Source organism: Schistocerca gregaria, chromosome 7, assembly GCF_023897955.1.
Source record: "Schistocerca gregaria isolate iqSchGreg1 chromosome 7, iqSchGreg1.2, whole genome shotgun sequence".
Lineage (NCBI taxonomy): Eukaryota > Metazoa > Arthropoda > Insecta > Orthoptera > Acrididae > Schistocerca > Schistocerca gregaria.
The window spans coordinates 89968163-89995654 of NC_064926.1; the positions used below are offsets into that span (position 1 = coordinate 89968163).

The 27492-nt window shown below is 45.1% G+C and overlaps 1 protein-coding gene across 1 annotated transcript in view; it reads right to left on the reverse strand.

Annotated features, from left to right (window-relative positions):
- Positions 1–27492, reverse strand: part of LOC126281292 (ras-specific guanine nucleotide-releasing factor 2-like) — a 1771818-nt gene that overhangs the window by 770202 nt on the left and 974124 nt on the right. The window contains exon 7 of the mRNA XM_049980119.1: positions 25448–25641. Coding sequence (XP_049836076.1) covers positions 25448–25641 — 194 coding nt within the window. The remainder of the gene's footprint in view (positions 1–25447; positions 25642–27492) is intronic.

Below are 27492 nucleotides of genomic sequence, written 5' to 3' on the forward strand. Positions count from 1 at the left end.
TGTTAGGCGGGAATAAAACTTGAAGATACACTACATTCAGTGCTGTATCAAACATTTGTGATTTTTTTTACTTTTTCACAATTACGAGTAACTTCAGTATAACTAATTTGTAAACACCTTTTTCACTGTCTTTGAAACGAGACCAGATGCTTCACTTGCTTCATTTCTTTTCTCACAAAGCATGCATGTCGTTGGAAGTAAACACCAGCAACAGCCAACTAGACAAAAAGTGCAATAACCGCATTCTCATGTTGATCTTTTCTTCTTTTCCGCCTCATATTTTCACTAATTCCAGTGCCGAAATGTATTTTCCGTACATGAGCCTATATTTAGCGTCTTTCTTTAGTTAGTTGCAATGTGTATAGTTTGAAACCTAGGTGCGAACGCGCTTCGTGTTCAGTTAAGTAATGCAGCATCCAACAGTTCTTAGTTGCTGGATGGTAGTTTTCGTCAGGTTATAGCAGCAATGTTCTGCCTTTTTGTTCTGAAAATCTAAGCCAGATCCTCTCTACAAGGTTCCCGTATGACGTTGTTCTCTCCACAGACGTACCCGTGTGGCAGGATATAGATAACAGTACATTTGTCAGTCGGCCAAGTGAATTCCGTGAAGTCTTTCTTTCGTTGCTATTATTTAATTAAATATTTTCTGCCAGGATGATCTTATGTCGGTTCCTAACACTTTCTTGTGGACGTTCTTCTAGATTATGTTCCAGTCGTTAGAGGGATTCTTTACTTTCTCGCTGTTGACTCCAGTGGTACATATGAGCTGGGGGAAAGTAACAGGAATGGAGTGAAAATTGCAGAGTTCTGCCAGAGATTCCGACCGGCTATAGCGAGCTGCCTCATCGAAAATCACGAGAGATGATAGGAGCTGGAGACACAGGCAGATAGCAACTTTAAATGATAATCAACTTAAACCCTCAGCTGCCGACAGGTGTTGCTGATATACCTCGATGGGGGCAGCTGAAAATGTGTGCCCCGACCGGGACTCAAACCCGGGATCTCCTGCTTACATAGCATACGGTCTATCCATCTGAGCCACCGAGGACACAGATGAATAGCACGACTTCAGGGACTTATCCCTTGGACGCCCCCCCCCCCCCCCCCCCCGTGTGACCCACATTCCCAGCTGTTCACAATCTACATACGTAATGTACCAAATAGATATTTGTCCATCCACTCATTACTCGCGCCTACTAAGGTGACGATTCCTGTAAGAGTCCGGGCAACCTGTGCGCATTCACGGGCTAGAAATCGAACAGCATGGAGACAGAAGTGATGACACTTGCTGCAGGACCTGGCCATCATTTTGCTCAAGCACGTACAGTGCAAGCTGTTACTGATTTGTTTGACAGATGGGGCTGCTAAGTGCTATACCACCCACTGCACTCCTCTGACTTAAGCCCTCGTAAGTTCAACTCGATTTCTAAACTGAAGGAAACACTTCACGGCATTCGCTTCAGAACCACTACAAACTGGCTCGACAACAGACCGCGCCGCTCGAACTGTCAACACAATTGGCACTGCCAAGAGTATCCTACGACTTCCACATCACTGGCAACGGGTAATACACAGTGGTGATGACTACTTTGAAGGTCAGGAAAAATTTGAAACACGTATCTATTTTGTACGAGCTGTAAATAAACAGTTACCACTATTAAAGTTCCAACCCTCGTATTTGTGAAACATAATTCTCACCTCCGTGATTTATATACTTGTCGCGGCCTCGTAAATTCCGTTCTAAGCTCTTTTTCAGTCTCACTGTTGGTTCAACGTTTTCTGTGTGGCTGATACTACCGCAACAGGTGTGTATCGAACGGAGTAGTGGAAGATGTAGCGCTGTCGTTTTTGTGACAGACAACGAGAGAGGCAGAAACAGCACCTGCCTGCGCCCATGTATAGTACGCTTACTGATCCAAAGCCTTTTGTTATGGGACACTTTTCACCTACAAATTTCTCCATATATCACTGAGAGAATCTGCAGAAGATCTCTGTTAGGTAGTCACCTTTTGTAACATTACAGAGGAAGGTTGTACACGCCTTAGAGCGAAGTTTCAAACTTGCGTGTCGCAATGGAGTCAATGATGGAAAAAGTGATTCTTTAACTCTTGCGCAGGGTATAGGTTACCGTAGATCTTTTAAACAGAAAGCCGTGCCCAGTAGTTGGAAGTAAGGAAAGGTCGCGTCCGTTTGCATTTATGGTGATAGAAGTCATCCACAAAACTACCGTCCAATATCCTCGACATCGATTTGTTTTCGAATCCTAGAAAATATTCCGAGTTCAGGCATCATGACATATCTCGAAGAGAATGTCCTCCTCCATGATAATCAGCATAGATCGTGTGAAACGCAGCTTTTCGAACATGACACAGTGAAAGCTTTGGATCAAGGCTGTCAGGTAGATTCAGTATTTCTTGATTTGCGAAGAGCATCTGCCTCATGACCACATTTGCACTTATTATAAAGAATAAGGTCAAAATTAGTGAATGGACTGGGGAGGGCGCAGCAGGTCATCTTGGATGGCGAGTCATCGACAGATGTAGAAGCAACTTCGGATTTGCCTCAGGGAGGAGTGCGGGGACCCTTGCTCTTCATGCCGTGAATTAATGACCTTGCGGGCAATATTACAGATGATTCAGTTGTGTACAGTGAAGTACTGTCTGAAAGAAACTGCATAAGTATTCAATCATCTTGATAAGATCTCAAAGTGTTGCAAAGATTGGCATCTTGCTCGAGATGTTCAGAAATGTAAAATTTGCGAACTTTCATAGGATCACACGACTACAGTATCAGTGAATTACGGGTGGACTTTGTCAACTAGTACAAAAATCTGGGTGGAACACATTGTACAGGTATCAAATGGAATGAACACATTGGTTCAGTCTTGGGTTGAGTAGGTGGTGGACTATGATTTAGTGATAAAATATTACGGAAATGCAGTCAATCTACATATGAGATTGCTTACAAATTACTCGTGCGACCCATCCCAGAATATCGAAAATATTTGTGTTAAGGACTATGGAGTCAAACTGCTGAGGTCATCGGTCCCTGGAAGAATATGGCTCAAGTGTGATGGATAGATACCAAATAGCACTGGCAGGGGATACTGAGCGCGTACTGAGAAGGGCAGCACGAATGATCACGGGTTGGGTTTGACCTGTACGAAAGCGCCACAGAGATGTTAAAGAAACTGACCTTGCTGATTGTTGAAAATAGACGTAACCAATACCGCGCAAGCCTACTTCCAAAGTTTCAAGAAACGACCTTAAATGGTGACATCAGGAATATATTATAATCCCCTATGTATCGCTCACAAAGGGACAGTGAGAAGAAGATTGGAGTAATTACAGCTCGCACGGAGGCACTTAAACAATCATTCGTCCCTCGTTCGGCATGTGAATGGAATGTGAAAAGTCGCTAATAACTAGAGTGAGACGTGTCCTCTGCTATGCACTTGACAGTAGTTTGCAGACTATAGACGTAGATGTAGACGTAGGTTACATACAGCAGAACTGCTAAATTGCTACATTTTGGCCGGTACTGAAATAGTCCCAGACCTTTTCTGTGATATAAACATCGGGTGATTCGGTGGACCAGCCAGGGTATGATAGGCTGCTTGGCCGATCGTCATATTAGGAAGGGTGCCGCCCTGCGAACAAAGACGTTGCCATGTTGGAAGACGGGATGAAGATGTGGAAGAAAGGGTAACATTTGATCACCGAGAACGTTGAAACAAACATCGCGGTTCATGAACACGGTAACCTGAACCAGTGGGCAGATGTCTCGGTGCCAGAAAGACCCCCAGAACAGCCCAGAACCACGCCCGGCCTGGGCAGGTCCTGTAAGCGCCTCGCTGCGCTGTTCAGGAAGCGAACCCGCGACCCGCCGGATCACGTGACTCTGCCCGCTGAACGCGTGCTGCTTTACGTACCGCCGTCGGTAATGGTGTTGTGAGAGAAATGCGACTGCAAGCTGATTCACGGACAGCAGCGGTTAGTGTCGGCTTTGAAACTGATCGTCATTGACAAGGCGCAAAACTTGTTTCTGATACCTGTTAGGATATTTTTACGATCACTGTTATTGCGAGGTGTTACGTGATTACGAGCGGTACAAGTTTCCTTGTAGGCGCGGCGGACAGTACGTGGCGACACACCAACAAATCAGTCAGCTTATTCACGTTTCGGTCCTGGGCACGTCCAAACACGTTAACTCCACTTTCCCATTCAGTCCCATTCACTGTTCCAAAGCGGACAGATCGCCCTTTTAAGAGGGAAACTAATATTTTTACCGTGAGCTTACAATTCGTCGGTCGCAACTCGAATGCCTGCTGCCATAAGATGCATACTCCACGAATCTAATACCGAACGAGGTGGTGCTGGGATTTGCATTCTGCAAGGCCAGGACGCCAACCCTCTTTGGATCACTCAGGATGGGCTTGCTCCTAAAGAAAAGAGGAGATGGCCGAGAAAAAGACTGAATTAGGGTCGCTTTGCTTCTAATCTTTGCCCTGTCCGACCTTCTGCGTCGTTCATAAGATTATCGTTGCAATGAGACGCTTCTGAATCTAGTCCATCGCCAGAAGCGGAGTCTGTCGACGTAGTGAAAAAGCGTCCAGACGTAAAGACTGTAACACGGCACATCCTACAAATACGTCTAAAAGCTGGTTAGAATAAATGCACTATATGGAGACGAAGCGTCCTTGAGATCTAAAACTTACATTGAAAGCTAACTTTTACGTAGCCACTTCCAATTTTTCAATTACATTTTCACTTTATCCAATGCTCATGCTGTGCACCGAAAGTATTTTGCACAAAGATCGATCCCAGACACTAAGTTAATTAGTAGCATTTGCAGAAAGTCGTGTGGTAATGAATGCCAGTAGAATGCTCCTGTGAGAGGGAGTCTCAGCCTCCTTCCACGCTGCCTGTGACTTTCAAAGTCACTCTGGCTGCGCGTGGTGTGGCGCTTTGGTTTGTTCTCGGTTTCCTGCGTCGAATGCAGATTGGCAGTTATGGTGAGACGGTTCAAATTACTGAGGTTATCTGCAGGCTCTGGCTTTTCACAAAGCAATTTCGATGAGGGATACGTGTGGCACCCATTCTGTACAGATAGCTTTTCACTGATTTAAGTGGTTAAATAGCCATGTCGGTTGCGATCGGAGAAATTCTCGGCATCGCCTCTGCTAAGTTGGTTGTCTTGCGAAGTGTCATACAGAACACTTTGTCAGTTATTCGCTCCAAAGAGTAGGTCACTTAATTAAATCACTCTCCCATTCTATTTAATTTATAATATATTTTGCATCGCGTGTGGACTTTATTAATAGCTGCGTGCTTTTCTGATGTATATCACGAGTTTGTGGCCTCACACGAAACTACCTATCATTCTGTCTGCATGCTATGTGTAAATCACATACTTTCTTCCATTTGAACTTCCTTGACCATTAACTTGATATTTGCTGCATGATATAACTTTGAATCTATCGGTGTTACAAGGTCGCAAGTTACAAAACACAGATTTGTTTCTAATAATTGATGCTATTGCTGACTTTTGCCCCTCCCATATATATATATATATATACTCCTGGAAATTGAAATAAGAACACCGTGAATTCATTGTCCCAGGAAGGGGAAACTTTATTGACACATTCCTGGCGTCAGATACATCACATGATCACACTGACAGAACCACAGGCACATAGACACAGGCAACAGAGCATGCACAATGTCGGCACTAGTACAGTGTACATCCACCTTTCGCAGCAATGCAGGCTGCTATTCTCCCATGGAGACGATCGTAGAGATGCTGGATGTAGTCCTGTGGAACGGCTTGCCATGCCATTTCCACCTGGCGCCTCAGTTGGACCAGCTTTCGTGCTGGACGTGCAGACCGCGTGAGACGACGCTTCGCCCAGTCCCAAACATGCTCAATGGGGGACAGATCCGGAGATCTTGCTGGCCAGGGTAGTTGACTTACACCTTCTAGAGCACGTTGGGTGGCACGGGATACATGCGGACGTGCATTGTCCTGTTGGAACAGCAAGTTCCCTTGCCGGTCTAGGAATGGTAGAACGATGGGTTCGATGACGGTTTGGATGTACCGTGCACTATTCAGTGTCCCCTCGACGATCACCAGAGGTGTACGGCCAGTGTAGGAGATCGCTCCCCACACCATGATGCCGGGTGTTGGCCCTGTGTACCTCGGTCGTATGCAGTCCTGATTGTGGCGCTCACCTGCACGGCGTCAAACACGCATACGACCATCATTGGCACCCAGGCAGAAGCGACTCTCGTCGCTGAAGACGACACGTCTCCATTCGTCCCTCCATTCACGCCTGTCGCGACACCACTGGAGGCGCGCTGCACGATGTTGGGGCGTGAGCGGAAGACGGTCTAACGGTGTGCGGGACCGTAGCCCAGCTTCATGGAGACGGTTGCGAATGGTCCTCGCCGATACCCCAGGAGCAACAGTGTCCCTAATTTGCTGGGAAGTGGCGGTGCGGTCCCCTACGGCACTGCTTAGGATCCTACGGGCTTGGCGTGCATCCGTGCGTCGCTGCGGTCCGGTCCCAGGTCTACGGGCACGTGCATCTTCCGCCGACCACTGGCGACAACATCGATGTACTGTGGAGACCTCACTCCCCACGTGTTGAGCAATTCGGCGGTACGTCCACCCGGCCTCCCGCATGCCCACTATACGCCCTCGCTCAAAGTCCGTCAACTGCACATACGGTTCACGTCCACGCTGTCGCGGCATGCTACCAGTGTTAAAGACTGCGATGGAGCTCCGTATGCCACGGCAAACTGGCTGACACTGACGGCGGCGGTGCACAAATGCTGCGCAGATAGCGCCATTCGACGGCCAACACCGCGGTTCCTGGTGTGTCCGCTGTGCCGTGCGTGTGATCATTGCTTGTACAGCCCTCTCGCAGTGTCCGGAGCAAGTATGGTGGGTCTGACACACCGGTGTCAATGTGTTCTTTTTTCCATTTCCAGGAGTGTATATTACAGTTCTGTGCATTAAATTTACGGCCAAAAGTAAGTTTGCCTCAATTACTTGTCGAAGAGATGCTGTACCAGTTTTTTCCAGTAGTTTAACCAGCTATTCCTGCGCAACTAATCACCTTCAGAGTGATTTTTCGCATTGCTTGCTAACATCTCAAGAGCAGCCATAAAAGTTCAACTTCACACATTTTTCAGGTCCACTTCGATTCCATCAGACTCTGTCTGTTTTCATTATATTCCGCGGTTTTATGCAAGTGTGTTCTACTCAAATAACCTAGTCAGATTGTGTTATGTTTCCTTTGCACTAGTAAAACCGATTCTAAAAAAGAATGAAGATGAGGTCCCACAATGCGAGGAGCGTAGGGGACGATGCGGGAGACCCGCGCCGCCGACTAGGCAAGGTCCTAGGGGAGGTGGTTTGCCATTGCCTTCCTCTGACCGTAATGGGATGAATGATAATGATGAAGATGACACAACAACACCCAGTCACCACGAGGCAGGGAAAAATCCCTGACCCGGCCGGGAATCGAACCTGGGACTCTGTGCGCGAGAAGCGAGAACGCTACCGCAAGACCACGAGCTGCGGACTAAAAAAGAATAGACACCCTAAAATAAGAGAAATTTAATCAGACGCTAGCTCAATTTAAATGTAGTCTCACCTTTCTTGAATGTTGTTAAATGTGGCGAATCTTCTAATATCGTGCATCGCCAATTTAGTTTTAATCAACTCTGGTAGTCGAAATAAAAATGTAGCATTTAAAAAAGAACCGTTCACATAGACATAAATCTATGAAATTCAAGCTTGGCCGCAGGGTTACCGTCTGCCGGTCTCACTGCGCACCATTCACGAGTACCACAGGTACAGGTCATACATTGTGGCGTTAACTTGCAGAGCACGGTTGTAAATGCAGATTGACTGCAAAAATAACTGTTGAGAGTTACGTACATTCTCAAGGATAGCCGCTGTTACAACTAATCCCATTTTTTTTTTTCAATTACTGTTTTATTCGTGAACTATTTTAATGACCTGTAATTTCAGTTTGCACTAATTGTGTATCAGTGTTATTAAAATTTACTCTTCACCTGGGGTACTCTCTTTGGGTTTTCTAGCGTGAGCCTTTCTCATAACTCGGTTTATATATTTGTCAACCGCTAAAGACTTCAGATGGGTACTTCTGGATGTATACGACTCTCATAATTGGCGGTGACTGACTAGTCAATATATTTCCATCTGCTTAGGCGCATTGCATTATGCTGGATTGCTGTTCCTCGAATCATAACTTGCCGATATGCAGAGCTTCCTAGTTTTTGCAACAATTTTCTGACAATCTTTTTTCTGCCTATATCTCCAGAGAGCTGCCGACCTGATCGGCAGTATATTGGAAATTTGTGATAAATTCCTATGGGACCAAACTGCTGGGGTCATCGGTCCCTAAGCTTACGCACTACTTAATGTATCTTAAACTAACTCACGCTAAGGACGACACACACACCCAATGCCCGAGGAAGGACTCGAACCTCCGACACGGCGAGCCGCACGGACCGCGACAAGGCGCCCAAGACAGCGAGGCTGGCGGCAGTATAAGTTGTGACGGGGATGATTTTGAAAACACGCGTGCAAACTATATAAGAAATTCTAGGGATCACCACGATGCCCTGAAACATACAGGACTTCATGAACAAGGCTTCTTACTAGCTTTGTGCAGCCACGTTAAACTCTCAATGTGGAGGGAGGAAATCATTCCGACAGACCAGTCTGCACTCGAATGGCCTCCTAAGCAGAAGAGTTTTGCGCGCGAGTGATCGTCACGAACGGGGTTTCCACTCTCGACATTTGTCATCTGACCTTGCAAATGGACGTCAAAAGTATTCAGGCACGGAGACCAGACGGGTAATACGAGTCGAACGCCTTGTACGATACACTGAACAGTATCGAGGTGCGTCAGGATCATTCGGAACTAGTCAAGACTATCGTTTAGCTGCTTCGGGGGTTCTTCACAACTGCAATGACACGTTCTCTAGCGGAAGACAATATGTACACTCCCGGAAATTGAAATAAGAACACCGTGAATTCATTGTCCCAGGAAGGGGAAACTTTATTGACACATTCCTGGGGTAAGATACATCACATGATCACACTGACAGAACCACAGGAACATAGACACAGGCAACAGAGCATGCACAATGTCGGCACTAGTACAGTGTATATCCACCTTTCGCAGCAATGCAGGCTGCTATTCTCCCATGGAGACGATCGTAGAGATGCTGGATGTAGTCCTGTGGAACGGCTTGCCATGCCATTTCCACCTGGCGCCTCAGTTGGACCAGCGTTCGTGCTGGACGTGCAGACCGCGTGAGACGACGCTTCATCCAGTCCCAAACATGCTCAATGGGGGACAGATCCGGAGTCTTGCTGGCCAGGGTAGTTGACTTACACCTTCTAGAGCGCGTTGGGTGGCACGGGATACATGCGGACGTGCATTGTCCTGTTGGAACAGCAAGTTCCCTTGCCGGTCTAGGAATGGTAGAACGATGGGTTCGATGACGGTTTGGATGTACCGTGCACTATTCAGTGTCCCCTGTGTGCCTCGGTCGTATGCAGTCCTGATTGTGGCGCTCACCTGCACGGCGCCAAATACGCATACGACCATCATTGGCACCAAGGCAGAAGCGACTCTCATCGCTGAAGACGACACGTCTCCATTCGTCCCTCCATTCACGCCTGTCGCGACACCACTGGAGGCGGGCTGCACGATGTTGGGGCGTGAGCGGAAGACGGCCTAACGGTGTGCGGGACCGTAGCCCAGCTTCATGGAGACGGTTGCGAATGGTCCTCGCCGATACCCCAGGAGCAACAGTGTCCCTAATTTGCTGGGAAGTGGCGGTGCGGTCCCCTACGGCACTGCTTAGGATCCTACGGTCTTGGCGTGCATCCGTGCGTAGCTGCGGTCCGGTCTCAGGTTGACGGGCACGTGCACCTTCCGCCGACCACTGGCGACAACATCGATGTACTGTGGAGACCTCACGCCCCACGTGTTGAGCAATTCGGCGGTACGTCCACCCGGCCTCCCGCATGCCCACTATACGCCCTCGCTCAAAGTCTGTTTACTGCACATAAGGTTCACGTCCACGCTGTCGCGGCATGCTACCAGTGTTAAAAACTGCGATGGAGCTCCGTATGCCACGACAAACTGGCTGACACTGACGGCGGCGGTGCACAAATGCTGCGCAGCCAGCGCCATTCGACGGCCAACACCGCGGTTCCTGGTGTGTCCGCTGTGCCGTGCGTGTGATCATTGCTTGTACAGCCCTCTCGCAGTGTCCGGAGCAAGTATGGTGGGTCTGACACACGGATGTCAATATGTTCTTTTTTCCATTTCCAGGAGTGTATATATCCCTCGCCTCGCCTGCGAAGCACGTTGGAAACGCGAGCGTCGCGCTCCTTAAGATTAAGTCAACCCTGCTGTTTCGTGGCTGCGTATTATGTGAAGCCAACGGGTAAGTGTCATGGTTATTGATAATACAATTCGTTTGGTATCTTGCACGATGCCAGTTTGTTGTTGTTGTTGTCTTCAGTCCTGAGACTGGTTTGATGCAGCTCTCCATGCTACTCTATCCTGTGCAAGCTGCTTCATCTCCCAGTACCTACTGCAACCTACATCCTTCTGAATCTGCTTAGTGTACTCATCTCTCGGTCTCCCTCTACGATTTTTACCCTCCACGCTGCCCTCCAATGCTAAATTTGTGATCCCTTGATGCCTCAAAACATGTCCTACCAACCGATCCCTTCTTCTAGTCAAGTTGTGCCACAAACTTCTCCCCAATCCTATTCAATACCTCCTCATTAGTTACGTGATCTATCCACCTTATCTTCAGTATTCTTCTGTAGCACCACATTTCGAAAGCTTCTATTCTCTTCTTGTCCAAACTAGTTATCGTCCATGTTTCACTTCCATACATGGCTACACTCCAAACAAATACTTTCAGAAACGACTTCCTGATACATAAATCTATATTCGATGTTAACAAATTTCTCTTCTTCAGAAACGCTTTCCTTGCCATTGCCAGTCTACATTTTATATCCTCTCTACTTCGACCATCATCAGTTATTTTACTTCCTAAATAGCAAAACTCCTTTACTACTTTAAGTGTCTCATTTCCTAATCTAATTCCCTCAGCATCACCCGATTTAATTTGACTACATTCCATTATCCTCGTTTTGCTTTTGTTAATGTTCATCTTATATCCTCCTTTCAAGACACTGTCCATTCCGTTCAACTGCTCTTCCAAGTCCTTTGCCGTCTCTGACAGAATTACAATGTCATCGGCGAACCTCAAGGTTTTTACTTCGTCTCCATGAATTTTAATACCTACTCCAAATTTTTCTTTTGTTTCCTTTACTGCTTGCTCAATATACAGATTGAATAACATCGGGGAGAGGCTACAACCCTGTCTCACTCCTTTCCCAACCACTGCTTCCCTTTCATGCCCTCGACTCTTATTACTGCCATCTGGTTTCTGTACAAATTATAAATAGCCTTTCGCTCCCTGTATTTTACCCCTGCCACCTTTAGAATTTGAAAAAGAGTATTCCAGTCAACATTGTCAAAAGCTTTCTCTAAGTCTACAAATGCTAGAAACGTAGGTTTGCCTTTTCTTAATCTTTCTTCTAAGATAAGTCGTAAGGTCAGTATTGCCTCACGTGTTCCAACATTTCGACGGAATCCAAACTGATCCTCCCCGAGGTCTGCATCTACCAGTTTTTCCATTCGTCTGTAAAGAATTCGCGTTAGTATTTTGCAGCCGTGGCTTATTAAACTGATAGTTCGGTAATTTTCACATCTGTCAACACCTGCTTTCTTTGGGATTGGAATTATTATATTCTTCTTGAAGTCTGAGGGTATTTCGCCTGTCTCATACATCTTGCTCACCAGCTGGTAGAGTTTTGTCATGACTGGCTCTCCCAAGGCCGTCAGTAGTTCTAATGGAATGTTGTCTACTCCGGGGGCCTTGTTTCGACTCAGGTCTTTCAGTGCTCTGTCAAACTCTTCACGCAGTATCGTATCTCCCATTTCGTCTTTATCTACATCCTCTTCTATTTCCATAATATTGTCCTCAAGTACATCGCCCTTGTATAAACCTTCTATATACTCCTTCCACCTTTCTGCCTTCCCTTCTTTGCTTAGAACTGGGCTGCCATCTGAGCTCTTGTTATTCATACACGTGGTTCTCTTCTCTCCAAAGGTCTCTTTAATTTTCCTGTAGGCAGTATCTATCTTACCCCTAGTGAGATAAGCTTCTACATCCTTACATTTGTCCTCTAGCCATCCCTGTTTAGCCATTTTGCACTTCCTGTCGATCTCATTTTTGAGACGTTTGTATTCCTTTTTGCCTGCTTCATTTACTGCATTTTTATATTTTCTCCTTTCATCAATTAAATTCAATATTTCTTCTGTTACCCAAGGATTTCTAGCAGCCCTCGTCTTTGTACCTACTTTATCCTCTGCTGCCTTCACTACTACATCCCTCATAGCTACCCATTCTTCTTCTACTGTATTTCTTTCCCCTATTCCTGTCAATTGTTCCCTTATGCTCTCTCTGAAACTCTGTACAACCTCTGGTTCTTTCAGTTTATCCAGGTCCCATCTCCTTAATTTCCCACCTTTTTGCAGTTTCTTCAGTTTTAATCTACGATGCCAGTTTATTAAAGTTATTTGTATTGTAAAGATAAATACCGAGTTCACTCAACCCTTTGGGTATTGTTGTGCCTAAGTCAGCACTAAGTATTGTTCGAGCAGAATAGTCGGGCTATAGTCAACATAGCCGTTTGCGAGCCTAATCATAATTAGTAACAGAAGCCGAAATCGTCGAGCGTCGAAGAATAGCTGTCCGAAGAGGAATCTTAGAAAAAGCGAGATCAAAACTGGGTAACAGTAGTGGAGACTTCATAGAAAACTGCGCACGGGACTCGACCGCATCAACCTGACGGAGGGCTAGCCGGCTCACAGCCTCCACACGGAGTGCTTCTACGGGGCCGACAGAGCTGACAGCTTCACTCGTGTGTATTCCATTTTAACGGTTCGGTGGGCGCATAAGAATCAACCGTAAAGCGGCGTCACTTGCGGGAAAGGAATCGCGGGTAGCATCTTCCCGCAGGTGCAGTCAATAACACTTCCATACGATCAACTGATACAGATTGTTAATTTGGATCACCCATTAGTGCAAACCTGATTGTATCTTTCAGACAATTAAAAACCAGTTTTATTGTCAGGGCATTTTACGAATATAGTTACCATTCGTCCGTTCACGGTAGTCAATTGTGACGTTTGCCTGAGCTCTATTCTAGTGTGCGGCCAATGTTCACAGGACGAACGACTCCAGAGAATCTGCCGACGAACATACCTTTTGTTCTTTACCTGTCGTTTACTCTGAGACGACAGTGTGCTCCACCTTTCTATTCTGAAATACTGTGACATTCAACATATAGCTCTACTTCCAAAGTGCTGCAATAAGAAAAGGAAGCTACAAGTACGCGGATTAAAACTGAGCTGATCACAAACCCATTTTAATTTCAGCTGGAAAAACGTCTTTGAATTGTTTTTGGGAACTTTCTGCTAGTATCGATTACTTTGAAGAACTGACTAACTGAAAGTGTAACTTCCTCGTGCGGATCAGTCTGTATAAGCTATAATATCGCAAATGTTTTCTTCACCCAGTGAGAAGCGAAACAGCGTATTTCCTTAGATTGTACAGGTAACTTTGTGACTCAACATAATTCTTGACATCAGTGGCTGGTTTAGTAAGCCGGCCGGCGTGGCCGAGCGGTTCTAAGCGCTACCGTCTGGAACAGCGCGACCGCTACGGTTGTAGGTTCGAATCCTGCCTCGGGCATGGATGTGTGTGATATCCTTAGGTTAGTTAGGTTTCAGTAGTTCTAAGTTCTAGGGGACTGATGACCTCAGAAGTTAACTCCTTTAGTTCTCAGAGCCATTTGAACCTTTTTTTTGTTTAGTAACAGCATGCAGCTTTATTCTGAATTATAGCTTTATTGCTCAACATAACACACAGTTGCTCAGAATTTTGCACTATACGTGTCATGACTTTGTATTCATGCTGAAGCCGTTAGTAAATGTCTAACGGTTTCAGCTAATTACCTTGCCTAGAGAATATTGTGTTAATGTAAGTGTTGTCACCTGTTTTTTCTCATGGACTTCCACTGAACTCATGCGTAAATATTTGTGTAACTTTTTCTGATTATCCTGCCTAGCGAAGTTTAGGTTTTTAATTATTATTTTTTTACTGAGGATATGTCTCTAATTATTTAGATTTTAATAAAATTAGAAAAATAAATCGCGCGAAATTAGCAAAATATGACAAACAAAACAACAAAAACTTTGTAAATTTGTAACCAAGTTAAATGTGTGTTTCGTACAGAAACGCTACGTAATTTCATCTTTCTGACAGATGAATTTCAGTCTACTTTCCCTATCTTTCACTCCAAGGCACAATCTTGTCCTGATCTGGGTGGGGGGGAAGGCGGTAACTTTGTGAGAATTAATATTCCGTTTTCTGAATAGATCACTGCGCCTATAAACTTCGTCGATATCAAAATTAAAGGACAAATGTTATAAAATTACATACATATGAAAATTAAATGTGACTGCACATATTCGTATAAGATTACGTTACGAAAAGTGATGAAAGTGTCACAAAACTGCCCAGGTTTACGACAGCAGAAATTAAGTTTTTACTGAATAACAGGTATTAATTGAGAGTGATGGCAGCGATGAGAGATCTACGCACTGACCATTGTGATCGTTAGCGCACGCATTGACGGTGGATGAGCAATTTTGTTGACTAAGGTAATGGAGAGGATGTTATGTGAACCAGGATGTGGAACGTATGTGGGACAAAACTAATAGTTAGCTTTGAGATTTGTCCATGTTTATTCAAAATGGCATTAGTGCCAGCCATCACTAAGAATACAAGAATCCCATAACTTAACTTGGCTGGCTGTATTTTCCTCCAGGGTTGTCAGTCTATGGCTTCAAATACCGATTGAAATGATAGTTGAGCTTGAATGCAATAAGCAAAAACTTTGTGGAATGCTTAATTATTTCGATTCGATACATAAACAACAACACAACTAAGTTACTATGAAGTATGTCGCTGCAACAGTGTTGCCGTCTTAACATTAGGCAGAAACAGTACGGGTCTTTAAATTACGTTGTACTGTAGCTGTCCAAGCGTCCGCCTGTTGCACCCATAGACACTGCACCAAGACTGTTACCCCGGCGTAGGGGCCTTCTTCTAACGCGTGTGACATTGCTAGGGCATCAACTGCTTTATACGTCTGCACCGAAACGTACTTTAAGTTATGCCAATGGTTAATCATATGGATAGATCAGTGCATCGATGTACTTTCGGAGTCCCCCACACATTCTATTTGAATGCTAAAATGGAAACGGAAGGGCTAAAAGCGTACATAGACAACAATCATTAGGAAATTGAGGAATAAAAAACAGACAGTTATTGTGATGAGTATCAGACGATTCCGTTTGAACACAGGATTACGAAATTGAAATTAGAATCTGTCTAGGCAACGTATCGATGCTTTAGGTAATTAATAGTAACGAAACCAATATCTTTTAAGTATAACTATTTATTAGAAAGTTGCTATGTTGACCTGGTGCTTCTACTGAAACACCTTAAGTACCTCAAAAGGGATTTCCAAATAACGTATCACATTAAAGACGAGCGTCACCCCCTCATAAAACGCTCGGTGGAGCCAGCTGATGGAAGCTAACCCCCCCTCCCTCACACACAGTATCCATCACGCCACTGTGACTACAAATACATTTTCGTCGTAGTATAAGGCACAATGTCTAAAATTGAAACGGAAATCGTGATTGTGCATTTCGCAGTGAGAGTTGATGTAGTAGTAGTAATTGTTGTTGCTGTGGTCTTCAGTCCTGAGACTGGTTTGATGTAGCTCTCCATGCTACTCTATCTTGTGCAAGCTTCTTCATTTCCCAGTACCTACTGCACCTACATCCTTCTGAATCTGCTTATTGAGACAGCTCTTGGTCTCCCTCTATGATTTTTACTCTCCACGCTGCCCTCCAATACTAAATTGGTGATCTCTTGATGCCTCAGAACATGTCCTACCAACCGATCCCTTCTTCTGGTCAAGTTGTGCCACAAACTTCCCTTCTTCCCAATCCTATTCAATACTTCTTCATTTGTTATGTGACATACCCATCTAATCATCAGCATTCTTCTCTAGCACCACATTTCAAAAGCTTCTATTCTCTTCTTGTCCAAACTATGTATCGTCCATGTTTCACTTCCATACATGGCTACACTCCATAAAAATACTTTCAGAAGTGACTTCCTGACACTTAAATCTATACTCGATTTTAACAAATTTCTCTTCTTCAGAAACGCTTTCCTTGTCATTGCCAGTCTACATTTTATACCCTCTCTACTTCGCTACCCAAATAGCAAAACTCCTTTGCTACTTTAAGTGTCTCATTTCCTAATCTAATTCCCTCAGCATCACCCGACATAATTCGACTACATTCCAATGTCCTCGTTTTGCTTTTGTTGATGTTCATCTTATATCCTCCTTTCAAGACACTATCCATTCTATTCAACTGCCCTTCCAAGTCGTTTGCTGTCTCTGACAGAATTACAATGTCATCGGCGAACCTCAAAGTTTTTATTTCTTCTCCATGGATTTTAATACCTACTTCGAATTTTTCTTTTGTTTCCTTTACTGCTTGCTCAATATACAGATTGAATAACATTGGGGAAAGGCTACAACCCTGTCTTACTCCCTTCCCAACAACTGCTTCCCTTTCATGTCCCTCGACTCTTATAACTGCCATCTGGTTTCTGTACAAATTGTAAATAGCCTTTCGCTCCCTGTATTTTACTCCTGCCATCTTCAAAATTTGAAAGAGAGTATTCCAGTCAACATTGTCAAAAGCTTTCTCTAAGTCTATAAATGCTAGAAACGTAGGTTTGCCTTTCCTTAATCTTTCTTCTAAGATACGTCGTAAGGTCAGTATTGCCTCACGTGTTCCAGTATTTCTACAGAATCCAGACTGATCTTCCCCGAGGTCGGCTTCTACCAGTTTTTCCATTCGTTTGTAAAGAATTCGTGTTAGTATTTTGCAGCCGTGGCTTATTAAACTGATTGTTCGGTAATTTTCAGAACTGTCAACACGTGCTTTCTTTGGGATTGGAATTATTATATTCTTCTTGAAGTCTGTCGGTATTTCGCCTGTTTCATACATCTTGCTCACCAGATGGTAGAGTTTTGTCAGGACTGGCTCTCCCAAGGCCGTCAGTAGCTCCAATGGAATGTTGCCTACTCCAGGGGCCTTGTTTCGACTCAGGTTTTTCAGTGCTCTGTCAAACTCTTCACGCAGTATTTCATCTTCATCTACATCCTCTTTCATTTCCATAATATTGTCCTCAAGTACATAGCCCTTGTATAGACCATCTATATACTCCTTCCACCTTTCTGCTTTCCCTTCTTTGCTTAGAACTGGGTTTCTCTTGCACTTCCTGTCGATCTCATTTTTGAGACGTTTGTATTCCTTTTTGCCTGCTTCATTTACTACATTTTTATATTTTCTCCTTTCATCAATTAAATTCAATATTTCTTATGTTACCCAAGGGTTTCTACTAGCCCTCATCTTTTTACCTATTTGATTCTCTGCTGGATTCACCATTTCATCCCTCAAAGCTACCCATTCTTCTTCTACTGTATTTCCTTCCCCCATTCATGTCAATTGTTCCCTTATACTCTCCCTGAAACCTTGCACAACCCCTGGTTTAGTCAGTTTATCCAGGTCCCATCTCCTTAAATTGCCACCTTTTTGCAGGTTCTTCCGTTTTAATAGATTATGGTCAGAGTCCACATCTGCCCCTGGAAATGTCTTACAATTTAAAACCTTGTTCCTAAATCTCTGTCTTACCATTGTATAATTTATCTGATACCTTTTAGTATCTCCATGTATACGACCTTCTTTCATGATTTTTAAACCAAGTATTAGCTATGATTAAGTTGTGCTCTGCGCAAAATTCTACCAGGCGGCTTCCTCTTTCATTTCTTAGCCCCAGTCCATATTGATCTACTAAGTTTCCTTCTCTCCCTTTTCCTACTACCGAATTCCAGTCACGCATGACTATTAAATTTTCGTCACCCTTCAATATCTACTGTAGTAGGTGTGGGCTTCGAATCTATCTTGGCCACAATAATGCATTCACTATTCTGTTTGTAGTAGCTTACCCGCATTCCTATTTTCCTATTCATTATTAAACCGACTCCTTCATGACCCCTATTTGATTTTGTGTTTATAACCTAGTCATCTGACCAGAAGTCTTGTTCCTCCTGCCACCGAACTTCACTAATTCCCGCTATATCTAACTTTAACCTATCCATTTCCCTTTTTAAATTTTCTTACCCACCTGCCCGAATAAGTGATCTGACATTCCACGCTCCGATCCGTAGAATGCCAGTTTTCTTTCTCCTGATAACGACGTCCTATTGAGTAGTACCCGCCCGGGGATCCGAATGGGGGACTATTTTACCTCCGGAATATTTTACCCAAGAGGACGCCATCATCATTTAATCATACAGCAAGGCTGCATGCCCTCGGGAAAAGTTACGGCCGTAGTTTCCCCTTGCTTTCAGCCGTTCGCAGTATCAGCACAGCAAGGCCGTTTTAGTTAATGTTACAGGGCCAGATCAGTCAATCATCCAGACTGTTGCCCCTGCAACTACTGAAAAGGCTGCTGCCCCGCTTCAGGAACCACACGTTTGTCTGACCTCTCGACAGATACCCCTCCGTTGTGGTTGCACCTACGGTACGGCTATCTGTATCGCTGAGGCACGCAAGCCTCCCCACCAACGGCAAGGTCCATGGTTCATGGGGGCAGGAGTTGATGTAGTAAGCATACGTAAATAAAGTGGTTAGTATGAATGGAATATTCAGTCATGTGTTCTAACCAAAAGTATCTATTATTTTACAACGGAACCAACTATAAACTAGGTAAAACGTTTGGTTATACTTTACGAAACACTTGCTTGTGAAGCAATCGATTAGAGGTAGGTATACAGCTCGCGATCCATCTTAAACTGACAAAAAGTGTGGATAGTTATTCAGAAATGTGTCACGGGATGTAGGAAGTGGCAGAAATTCAGCTGGGTCGCAGCCAGCATTTGAGATGGGGAACGCGGAGCAAATTATAGTCGCTGAGTCTGTGGGACTGTCATTTGGTCTGTGGGAGAGAGTTAACACTGTGCTCGGAAACCGTGTGTGTTACGAGAAAGAAGGGAGATACTGTGTAAGTGGGTCATAAGCCTAGTATTTTCAAGGATGGGGTATGCAAGGGTATTGGCATTTAAAGTTTGCGGGAGACGGACGGCCAGCAGAGACGTCAGCTCAAGAAATAGAGATACCTTAATGACTTGGAACAGCTTAAGGGTAAGAGAAGGTAGTGGCGGAGAACGAGGCAGATTACAAAATGTTGAAAGGAATGGAAAACGCAGGCCGTACTTGTAAAAGTAAGAATCAGGTGGATAAGGGTGTTGTATATAAGGAGTTCGGTCAACAGAATTTATTCAGACAGTTGGTAGTTTTGGTCTACATATACTATAATGCTCAAAAGTTTCCGAAGTACGTGAATTACTATTCGCGTGAATTGCGTGCAGCCCACATAACGTAACTGTCTTACAAGTCTTTTAATCACGGTTCGGTACAGCCATTGGACTATAGACAACGGTTACCACAAGTGACCACCAGAAAACACTGACCTGTATGGCGATAGCCGGCCATGGTTGGCCGAGCGGTTCTAGGCGATTCAGTCCGGAACCGCGCGACTGCTCTGGTCGCAGGTTCGAATCCTGCCTTGGGCATGGATGGTGTGATTTCCTTAGGTTGGTTAGGTTTAAGTAGTTCTAAGTTCTAGGAGACTGATGATCTCAGATGTTAAGTCCCATAGCGCTCAGAGCCATTTGAGCTATTTTGTATGGCGATAGTTTCAGGTGTAAATTAATACAACGATTCTATAAATATTAGGGAAAGCCTGACAAGGTACAAAACGCTTGTAAACTCAACTTATTACGAGACGCTACATTTGCAAAGTGTTACCACTCTCATTAATACCTGACACAAATAATGACTATAACACTAATGCCTCAGTCTTTCTATTACCCTTGTCCCCTACAAGATTTTGCAATCATCTATTAAGCGTCGCTCACTGGTCATTAATCAGCTTACGCAAAAGTAAGCTGATTAATGACCAGATCACTTAACAAAAACCACGATTCACAGCTTCAAGGGCTCTATCGAAACCTCACCATTAACAACATATCACTAGTAAATTTAATTGTATGCCTGATGGCACGTTGACCTACGTCCAATTCAAAAACCATGTATCCTACATGTTATATAACACAGTGACAATAAAAACGAATTAACAAATTTGAAATGACGTAATGTGTATATTGAATGGCGATTCGAACACAGCAGCTTATCAGATCGTTATGTGGAGCCACAGACAGAGGGCATATATCGAATTTTGTCAGCTGTCACAAGATGCTTGAAAGTGCAGTACGAGGAAAATTAATAATATCTGTGTTCCAGAATGTCGAACCCGCCACCAATCGTCTTTGTTTTCTAGCCACGAATGGACATTAAGTATGTATTTCTCTCACCAGAAGCGAGATGTGCGCATGTTTGAACTGGGAATGACCTCACGAAGAATACAGTGGTGACTGGGAATCGAACCCCGCACATGTCCTCGCTAACTACACAAGAAGACACTTTAACTACCGAATTCTTTTTTTACCAGTAGCTAGCAGTGGTATGTTTGAAGCTGAAGTGATGTGACGAAAAGTTGTGTGTCGCTCTAGGAGTCGAAGCCGTCACATAACGTTACTGGAAGTTTATTGAATAAAGAGATGTTAAAAATCAAAACAAATTTGCATCAACAGTTACATTTGAAAGTCTGAAAGGACATTATGAACATTTTTGTATAGAACCAGTATTCGATTCCTGACCCGTCCCTTACGTGGAGTATTTGAGGAGTTTGGAACGTTGTGAAAACAACGAGGTGATGGCGTTCTGTGAATGCGAAGGGATCAAATCCCATGTAACCATAACCACTATATTCAACATCGCAAGCTGAAATAAGAGGTACAATAACTGCCCTGGAAGCTTACATGGCGATTTGTTCCTTAACTAAAATAAAAATGCTGGAGTAAGGAAGGTTAGCGTGACAGAGTTTCTACATGCTGCTTCTATCGTGGCCCTACCCCATCTGTAGTCGGTAGCGAAAAGACATAAGACATCACGTTTGATATGAACTTGGAACCACAGTGGAACTGCATGTTTTTCGTTTGGCATAAACAGAGGTAAATACGATGCAGTAGTGGCTATTAAAAACCTACGCCTCCAGTGGGATCAGAACCCAGACCCTATGTATAATAACACAGTACCAACCCGCCGGACCACGGAAGAGATCGTTCGTCTCAATCATAATTTTGTCGTAGGACAGGTGCGCCACACTGGGTGAGAATTGTGGCTTTCTGATTCCCTGCAGTGAACTATTTGATTTTGAAGCACTAAAACAAAATCACGTAACGGCCGTCTACACACACTGCCAACACTGTAGGAGGCTGAAATTTCCACAGGAAGTGTTGCTTTTCGCTTGAGCTACTCGCAGTGGCAAACGACGCGCAGTGGAAAAAAAGAAAGAAAGAAAAAACAAAAAGCAGGTTTACTGAACCCGCTTCTTCCGTAATTTAGTAGTGAACTACAACTCTTCGGTCTACTGACAGTCTGCATGTGTTGGAAGCTCAGAAATAGATTCCCTCATTTCATAACTTGCCAATAACAGTAAAACCTAGAGAAAACGAGCTGGTGGCTGTCTGCCCTGATCAGAACAGTTTGCGCTCCACTGACCTACGACCGCCTGCCACCAGCACAGGTAATTGCGACGGATCGCGCCTTGTGCCCAAGATCTACAGCGGACGTTTGTGCACTCATGTTGGCAAACATAAAATATGTATTATTGCAGTTTGTTCTTCAGTGTGAAATGTTTGTGTACACCGTGCAGTGACAACAATGTAGTAACCAGTATTCCCGCAGCCTATGACGTAATCTGCCACTGCGGCTACAATTTACCAGTGAAAAGGAGGCTGGTACATAGGTTTGTGGCTATTTTAGATTTAATAGAAGGGGGAAGTCAGGAACCTCCAACATCTTTGCCCTGTACAGGGCCAGTGTTATCGATGAAATGAAGTCGGGGAATAGCCCTTCGTCGTGTCATATAGGACGATTTTAATGTGATTATTTGTCACTTCCAGCAAACCGTACCGCTATTAGCCTCCTGCGAGATTAGGAGCTGTTACCAACGCGTCTTCAACATAGTTTTTGCTGACCTACCGACCTACCGCAGCAGTGTCTGCTCCGTCATCGTGTTAGTAATAGCTCAGAGAGATAATTCGCAATGAAGACGAAATTAGCTATAGTTTCTGCGTGGAATGATCTTCCTGGACTAAAAAACATACATTTGATAGTTAGGTGACACTTTAGGTGACACTCCATAGATGAAAACTGTTCACAATTTTTAACTGAAATACGAAGACAGTTTCAAGTGAATTTAGCAGGCTGATTCTGTGTCACCCGAATGAAGTATCAAGACCATCTCAGAGTTGCAAGACATAATCTGAAATGTTGCCATGTCCTAATCATCCTCATATCAAGAAGTAATAAACAGATCAAAAAACTTTTGTATCAACCTGGTTCCCAGAACTACTTAAGATAGACGTTGACTGTGGATATTGTATCAAAGACACAGTCCCTTTGACTCCGCAGAGATATCACTAAACCCGCCCAAAGACAACCGTGCATGAGCAGCGCCTACTAGACGGAAGGGGTCCGACAGCCGATCAGTTCGTCATTTCACCAGGAAGGAGGTACACGGCTCGTGTTGTCAGTAGTTCAACGATGCCTACACAGCCAATACCGCAGTTCGATGGCATCCGCATTACAACTTTGTGCCAGGAAGGGCTCTCAACAAGATAAGTGTCCAGGCGTTTTGGAGAGAACCAAAGCGATGTTGTTCGGACACGGAGGAGATGCAGAGAGACAGGAACTGTCGATGACATGCCTCGCTCAAACCACCCAATGGCTACTACTGCAATGGATGAGCGCTACCTACGGCTTATGGCTCGGAGAAACCTGACAGCAAGGCCACCATGTTGAATAATGCTTTTTGTGCAGCCACAGGACGTCGTGTTACGACTCACTGTGCGCAATTGGCTGCATGATGCGCAACTTCACTCCCAACGTGCATGCCGAGGTCCATCTTTGCTACCGAGACACCATCCAGCGCGGTACAGATGGGGCCCAACTACATGCCGAGTGGACCGCTCGCGATTCGCATTACGTTCTCTTCACCGACCAGTGTTGCATATGCCTTCAACCAGACAGTCGTCGGCGACGTGCTTGGGGGCAATTCGGTCAGGCTGAACGCCTTAGACACACTGTTCAGTGAGTGCCTCAAGGTGAAGGTTCCCTGCTGTTTTGAGGTGGCATTATGTGGAGCCGACGTACGCCGCTAGTGGTCATGGAAGGCGGTGTAACAGCTGTACGATATGTGAATGCCATTCTCAGACCGATTGTAAAACCATATCAGCAGCATATTGGCGAGGTATTCGTCTTCATGGACGATAATTCGCTCCCCCATGGTGCACACCTTGTGAATGACTTCCTTCAGGATAACGATATCGTTCGTCTAGAGTGGCCAGCATGTTCTCGAGACACGAACCCTTTCGAAGATGCCTGGGATAAATTGAAAAGGGCTGTTTATGGACGACGCGACGCACAAACCACTCTGAGGGATCTACGCCGAATCGCCGTTGAGGATCGGTACAATCTGAACCAACAGTGCCTTGATGAACTTGTTGGTAGTTTCCCACGTCGAATACAGGCATTCATCAATGCAAGAGGACGTGCTATTGGGTATTGGAGGTACCGGTGTGTACAGCAATCTGGACAACCACTTCTGAAGGTCTCGCTGTATGGTGGTACAACATGCAATGTGTGGTTTTCATGAGCAATAAAAAAAGCGGAAATAGTGTTTATGTGGATCTCTATTGCAATTTTCTGTACAGGTCCGAAACTCTCGGAACCGAGGTGATGCAAAACTTGTTTTGATGTGTGTACATTCAGACAGCCGACGAGTTGCGTGAGCAGGCTAGCGATCCAGAAGTTAAGCTTGCAGTTCAAAGACGCAGTGGAAGCATCTCGCAGAATGTATAAAGAAAACAGGGAAAATGTAAGCAAATGTTTGCAATTCAACAGAATCAGGAGACATTAAGGGCAAGGGAAATGAGCTGGATTTCCTTCCTCTTCGTACAGGCAGCTGCCATTTTTTTTCTGTTTCTGTCTGCACATGATCAGAATATTCGTGGAGAATCATCGAGAAGTAATTATTAGAATCGACTGCTAAGTGAAGTTTAAATAGGAAAATAATTACTGATGTTTCTATTGATGGGCTCAATGACAGCAAGTCCTTAAAAAAAAAGAAATTAAATAAGTAGTCTAGAGTGGTGTTTATACACAGTGATCCACAGCAACATCTGGGGTACGAAGCGACGCTGTAGATGTACAGAATGTAAATATCTCACAGCAGTACGCCCTAAGGCTATTCCTTTCTGTTGACGATTTAATTTAATCGTAGCAGACAGATTCCTTATTTTGGATATGATAAACAAGAATTACAGGTTCGCAAACTAATATGCACCTCATCCATTCCCACTAAACTTGTATAGCAGATTTCTCATAAATTATGATCCCACACACTTAATTATAAGAATACTTTCTTGTCTTTGGGAACTCGAAATAAATTTGGTATTTCTCTTTGGATCTCATATTTATGTCTTAGGAAGCTTTTATGTTGCCGAAGATAATTACCGAGTCCTGCGTCCATGTATGCCCTAGGACCGCTAATCTGCCCTCGCCTGGGTAAACCACTTACTCCCTGATTCCGCGAGTTCATAGCGGCCCCTTCATTAGTTTGTGATTTATTCATTTTCATCAGTCAGATCTGTAGCATAGGGTGGAGATAAGTGTGCACGAACACTGTCCGCCTAAATCACCCCTACCTCGGATTGCCACTATTATGCAAAAAGAATGGTATAAGATGCCCTCGAAAGCCAAACACCGTACTAGCCACGGTAAGGTGTTGTGTTGGTGGTGTTGCCACTGTTCAGTCCCCCTGCTGTGCCGGTGGTACCTTGTCTGATAAGTAGTATCCGTGTGCCGCTTGATTTCAGTCAGTGTGCCTGGGTGTACGTTGTCAGCTGGTGCTCAGATTGGACAACGAGTAGCATGCGCTGTGCTGCCTGCGCTGCGCCTCACCTGGTGCATGGGGTAGGTGAGGAAGGTCTCCAGCGAGCGGCCCTGGCACGCCGGCTTGTTCTCGAGGCGCGCCAGCAGCTGCGCGAACGGCGCCGACTGCTTGCACTCGGTGAGCACCTGCAGACTGTAGTGGTGGTTGCGCACGTACTCCTGGTAGATGCTCAGCATCGGCAGCAGCATGTCGAACAGGTCGCCTGCGCAGCACACACACAGCCTGCTAACGTCTGACACTTACCCTTCTCACCAAGTCCTGACACTGGACAAGGAATTACACTACTGGCCGTTAAAATTGCTTCACCACGAAGGTGACGTGCTACAGACGCGAAATTTTACCGACAGTAAGAAGATGCTGTCATATGCAGATGACTAGCTTTTCAGAACATTCAAACAAGTTTGGCGCCGGTGGCGACACCTACAACGAGCTGACGTGAGGAAAGTTACCAACCGATTTCTCATACACAAATAGCAGTTGACCGGCGTTGCCTGGTGAAACGTTGTGGTGATGCCTCGTGTAAGGAGGAGAAATGCGTACCATCACGTTTCCGACTTTGATAAAAGTCGGATTGTAGCCTATCGCGATTGCGGTCTATCGTATCGCGACGTTGTTGCTCGCGTTGGACGAGATCCAATGACTGTTAGCAGAATATGGAATCGGTGCGTTCAGGAGGGTAATACGGAACGCCGTGCTGGATCCCAACGGCCTCGTATCACTAGCAGTCGAGATGACAGGCATCTTATCAGCATGGCTGTAACGGATCGTGCAGCCACGAGTCCCTGAGACAACAGATGGGGAAGTTTTGAAGACAACAACCATCTGCACGAATAGTTCGACGACGTTGGCAGCAGCATGGACTATCAGCTCGGAGACCATGGCTGCGGTTACCCTTGACGCTGCATCACAGACAGGAGCACCTGAGATGGATTATTCAACGATGAACCTGGGTGCACGAATGGCAAAACATCATTTTTCGGATGAATCCAGGTTCTACTTACATACTCATGATGCTCGCATCCGTGTTTGCCATCACCGCGGTGAACGCACATTGGAAGCGTGTATTCGTCATCGCCATAATGGCGCATCACCCGGCGTGATGGTATGGGGTGCCATTGGTTACACATCTCGGTCACCTCTTGTTCGCATTGACGGCACTTTGAACAGTGGACGTTACATTTCAGATGTGTTACGACCCGTGGCTCTACCGTTCATTCTATCCCTGCGAAACCCTACATTTGAGCAGCATAATGCACGACCGCATGTTGCCGGTTCTCACGGGCCTTTCTGGATACAGAAAATGTTCGACTGCTGCCATGGCCAGCACATTCTCTAGATCTCTCACCAACTGAAAACGTCTGGTCAATGGTGGCCGAGCAACTGGCTCGTCACAACACCCCATTCACTACTCTGGATAAACTGTGGTATCGTGTTGAAGCTGCATGGGCAGCTGTACCTGTACTCGCCATCCAAGCTCTGTTTGACTCAATGCCCAGGCGTATCAAGGCCGTTATTACGGCCAGAGGTTGTTGTTCTGGGTTCTGATTCCTCAGAACGAGCAACTGGCTCGTCACAATATGCCATTCACCATGAACTGTGGTATAGTGTTGAAGCTGCATGGGCAACTATACCTGTACACGCCATCCAAGTTCTGTTTGACTCAATGCCCAGGCGTATCAAGGCCGTCATTACGACCAGTGGTGGTTGTTCTGGGTACTGATTTCTCAGGATCTATGCACGCAAATTGCCACATGTCAGTTCTAGTATAATATATTTGTCGAATGAATACAAAATGGCTCTGAGCAATATGCGACTTATCTGTTGTGGTCAGCAGTCCCCTAGAACTTAGAACTACTTAAACCTAACTAACCTAAGGACATCACACACATCCCCGCCCGAGGCAGGATTCGAACCTGCGATCGTAGCGGTCACGCGGTTCCAGACTGTAGCGCCTAGAACCGCTCGGCCACTCCGGCCGGTTGGCCAGTGAATACCCGTTTATCATCTGCTCTGCATTTCGCCTTCGTGGAGCAATTTTAATGGCCAGTAGTGT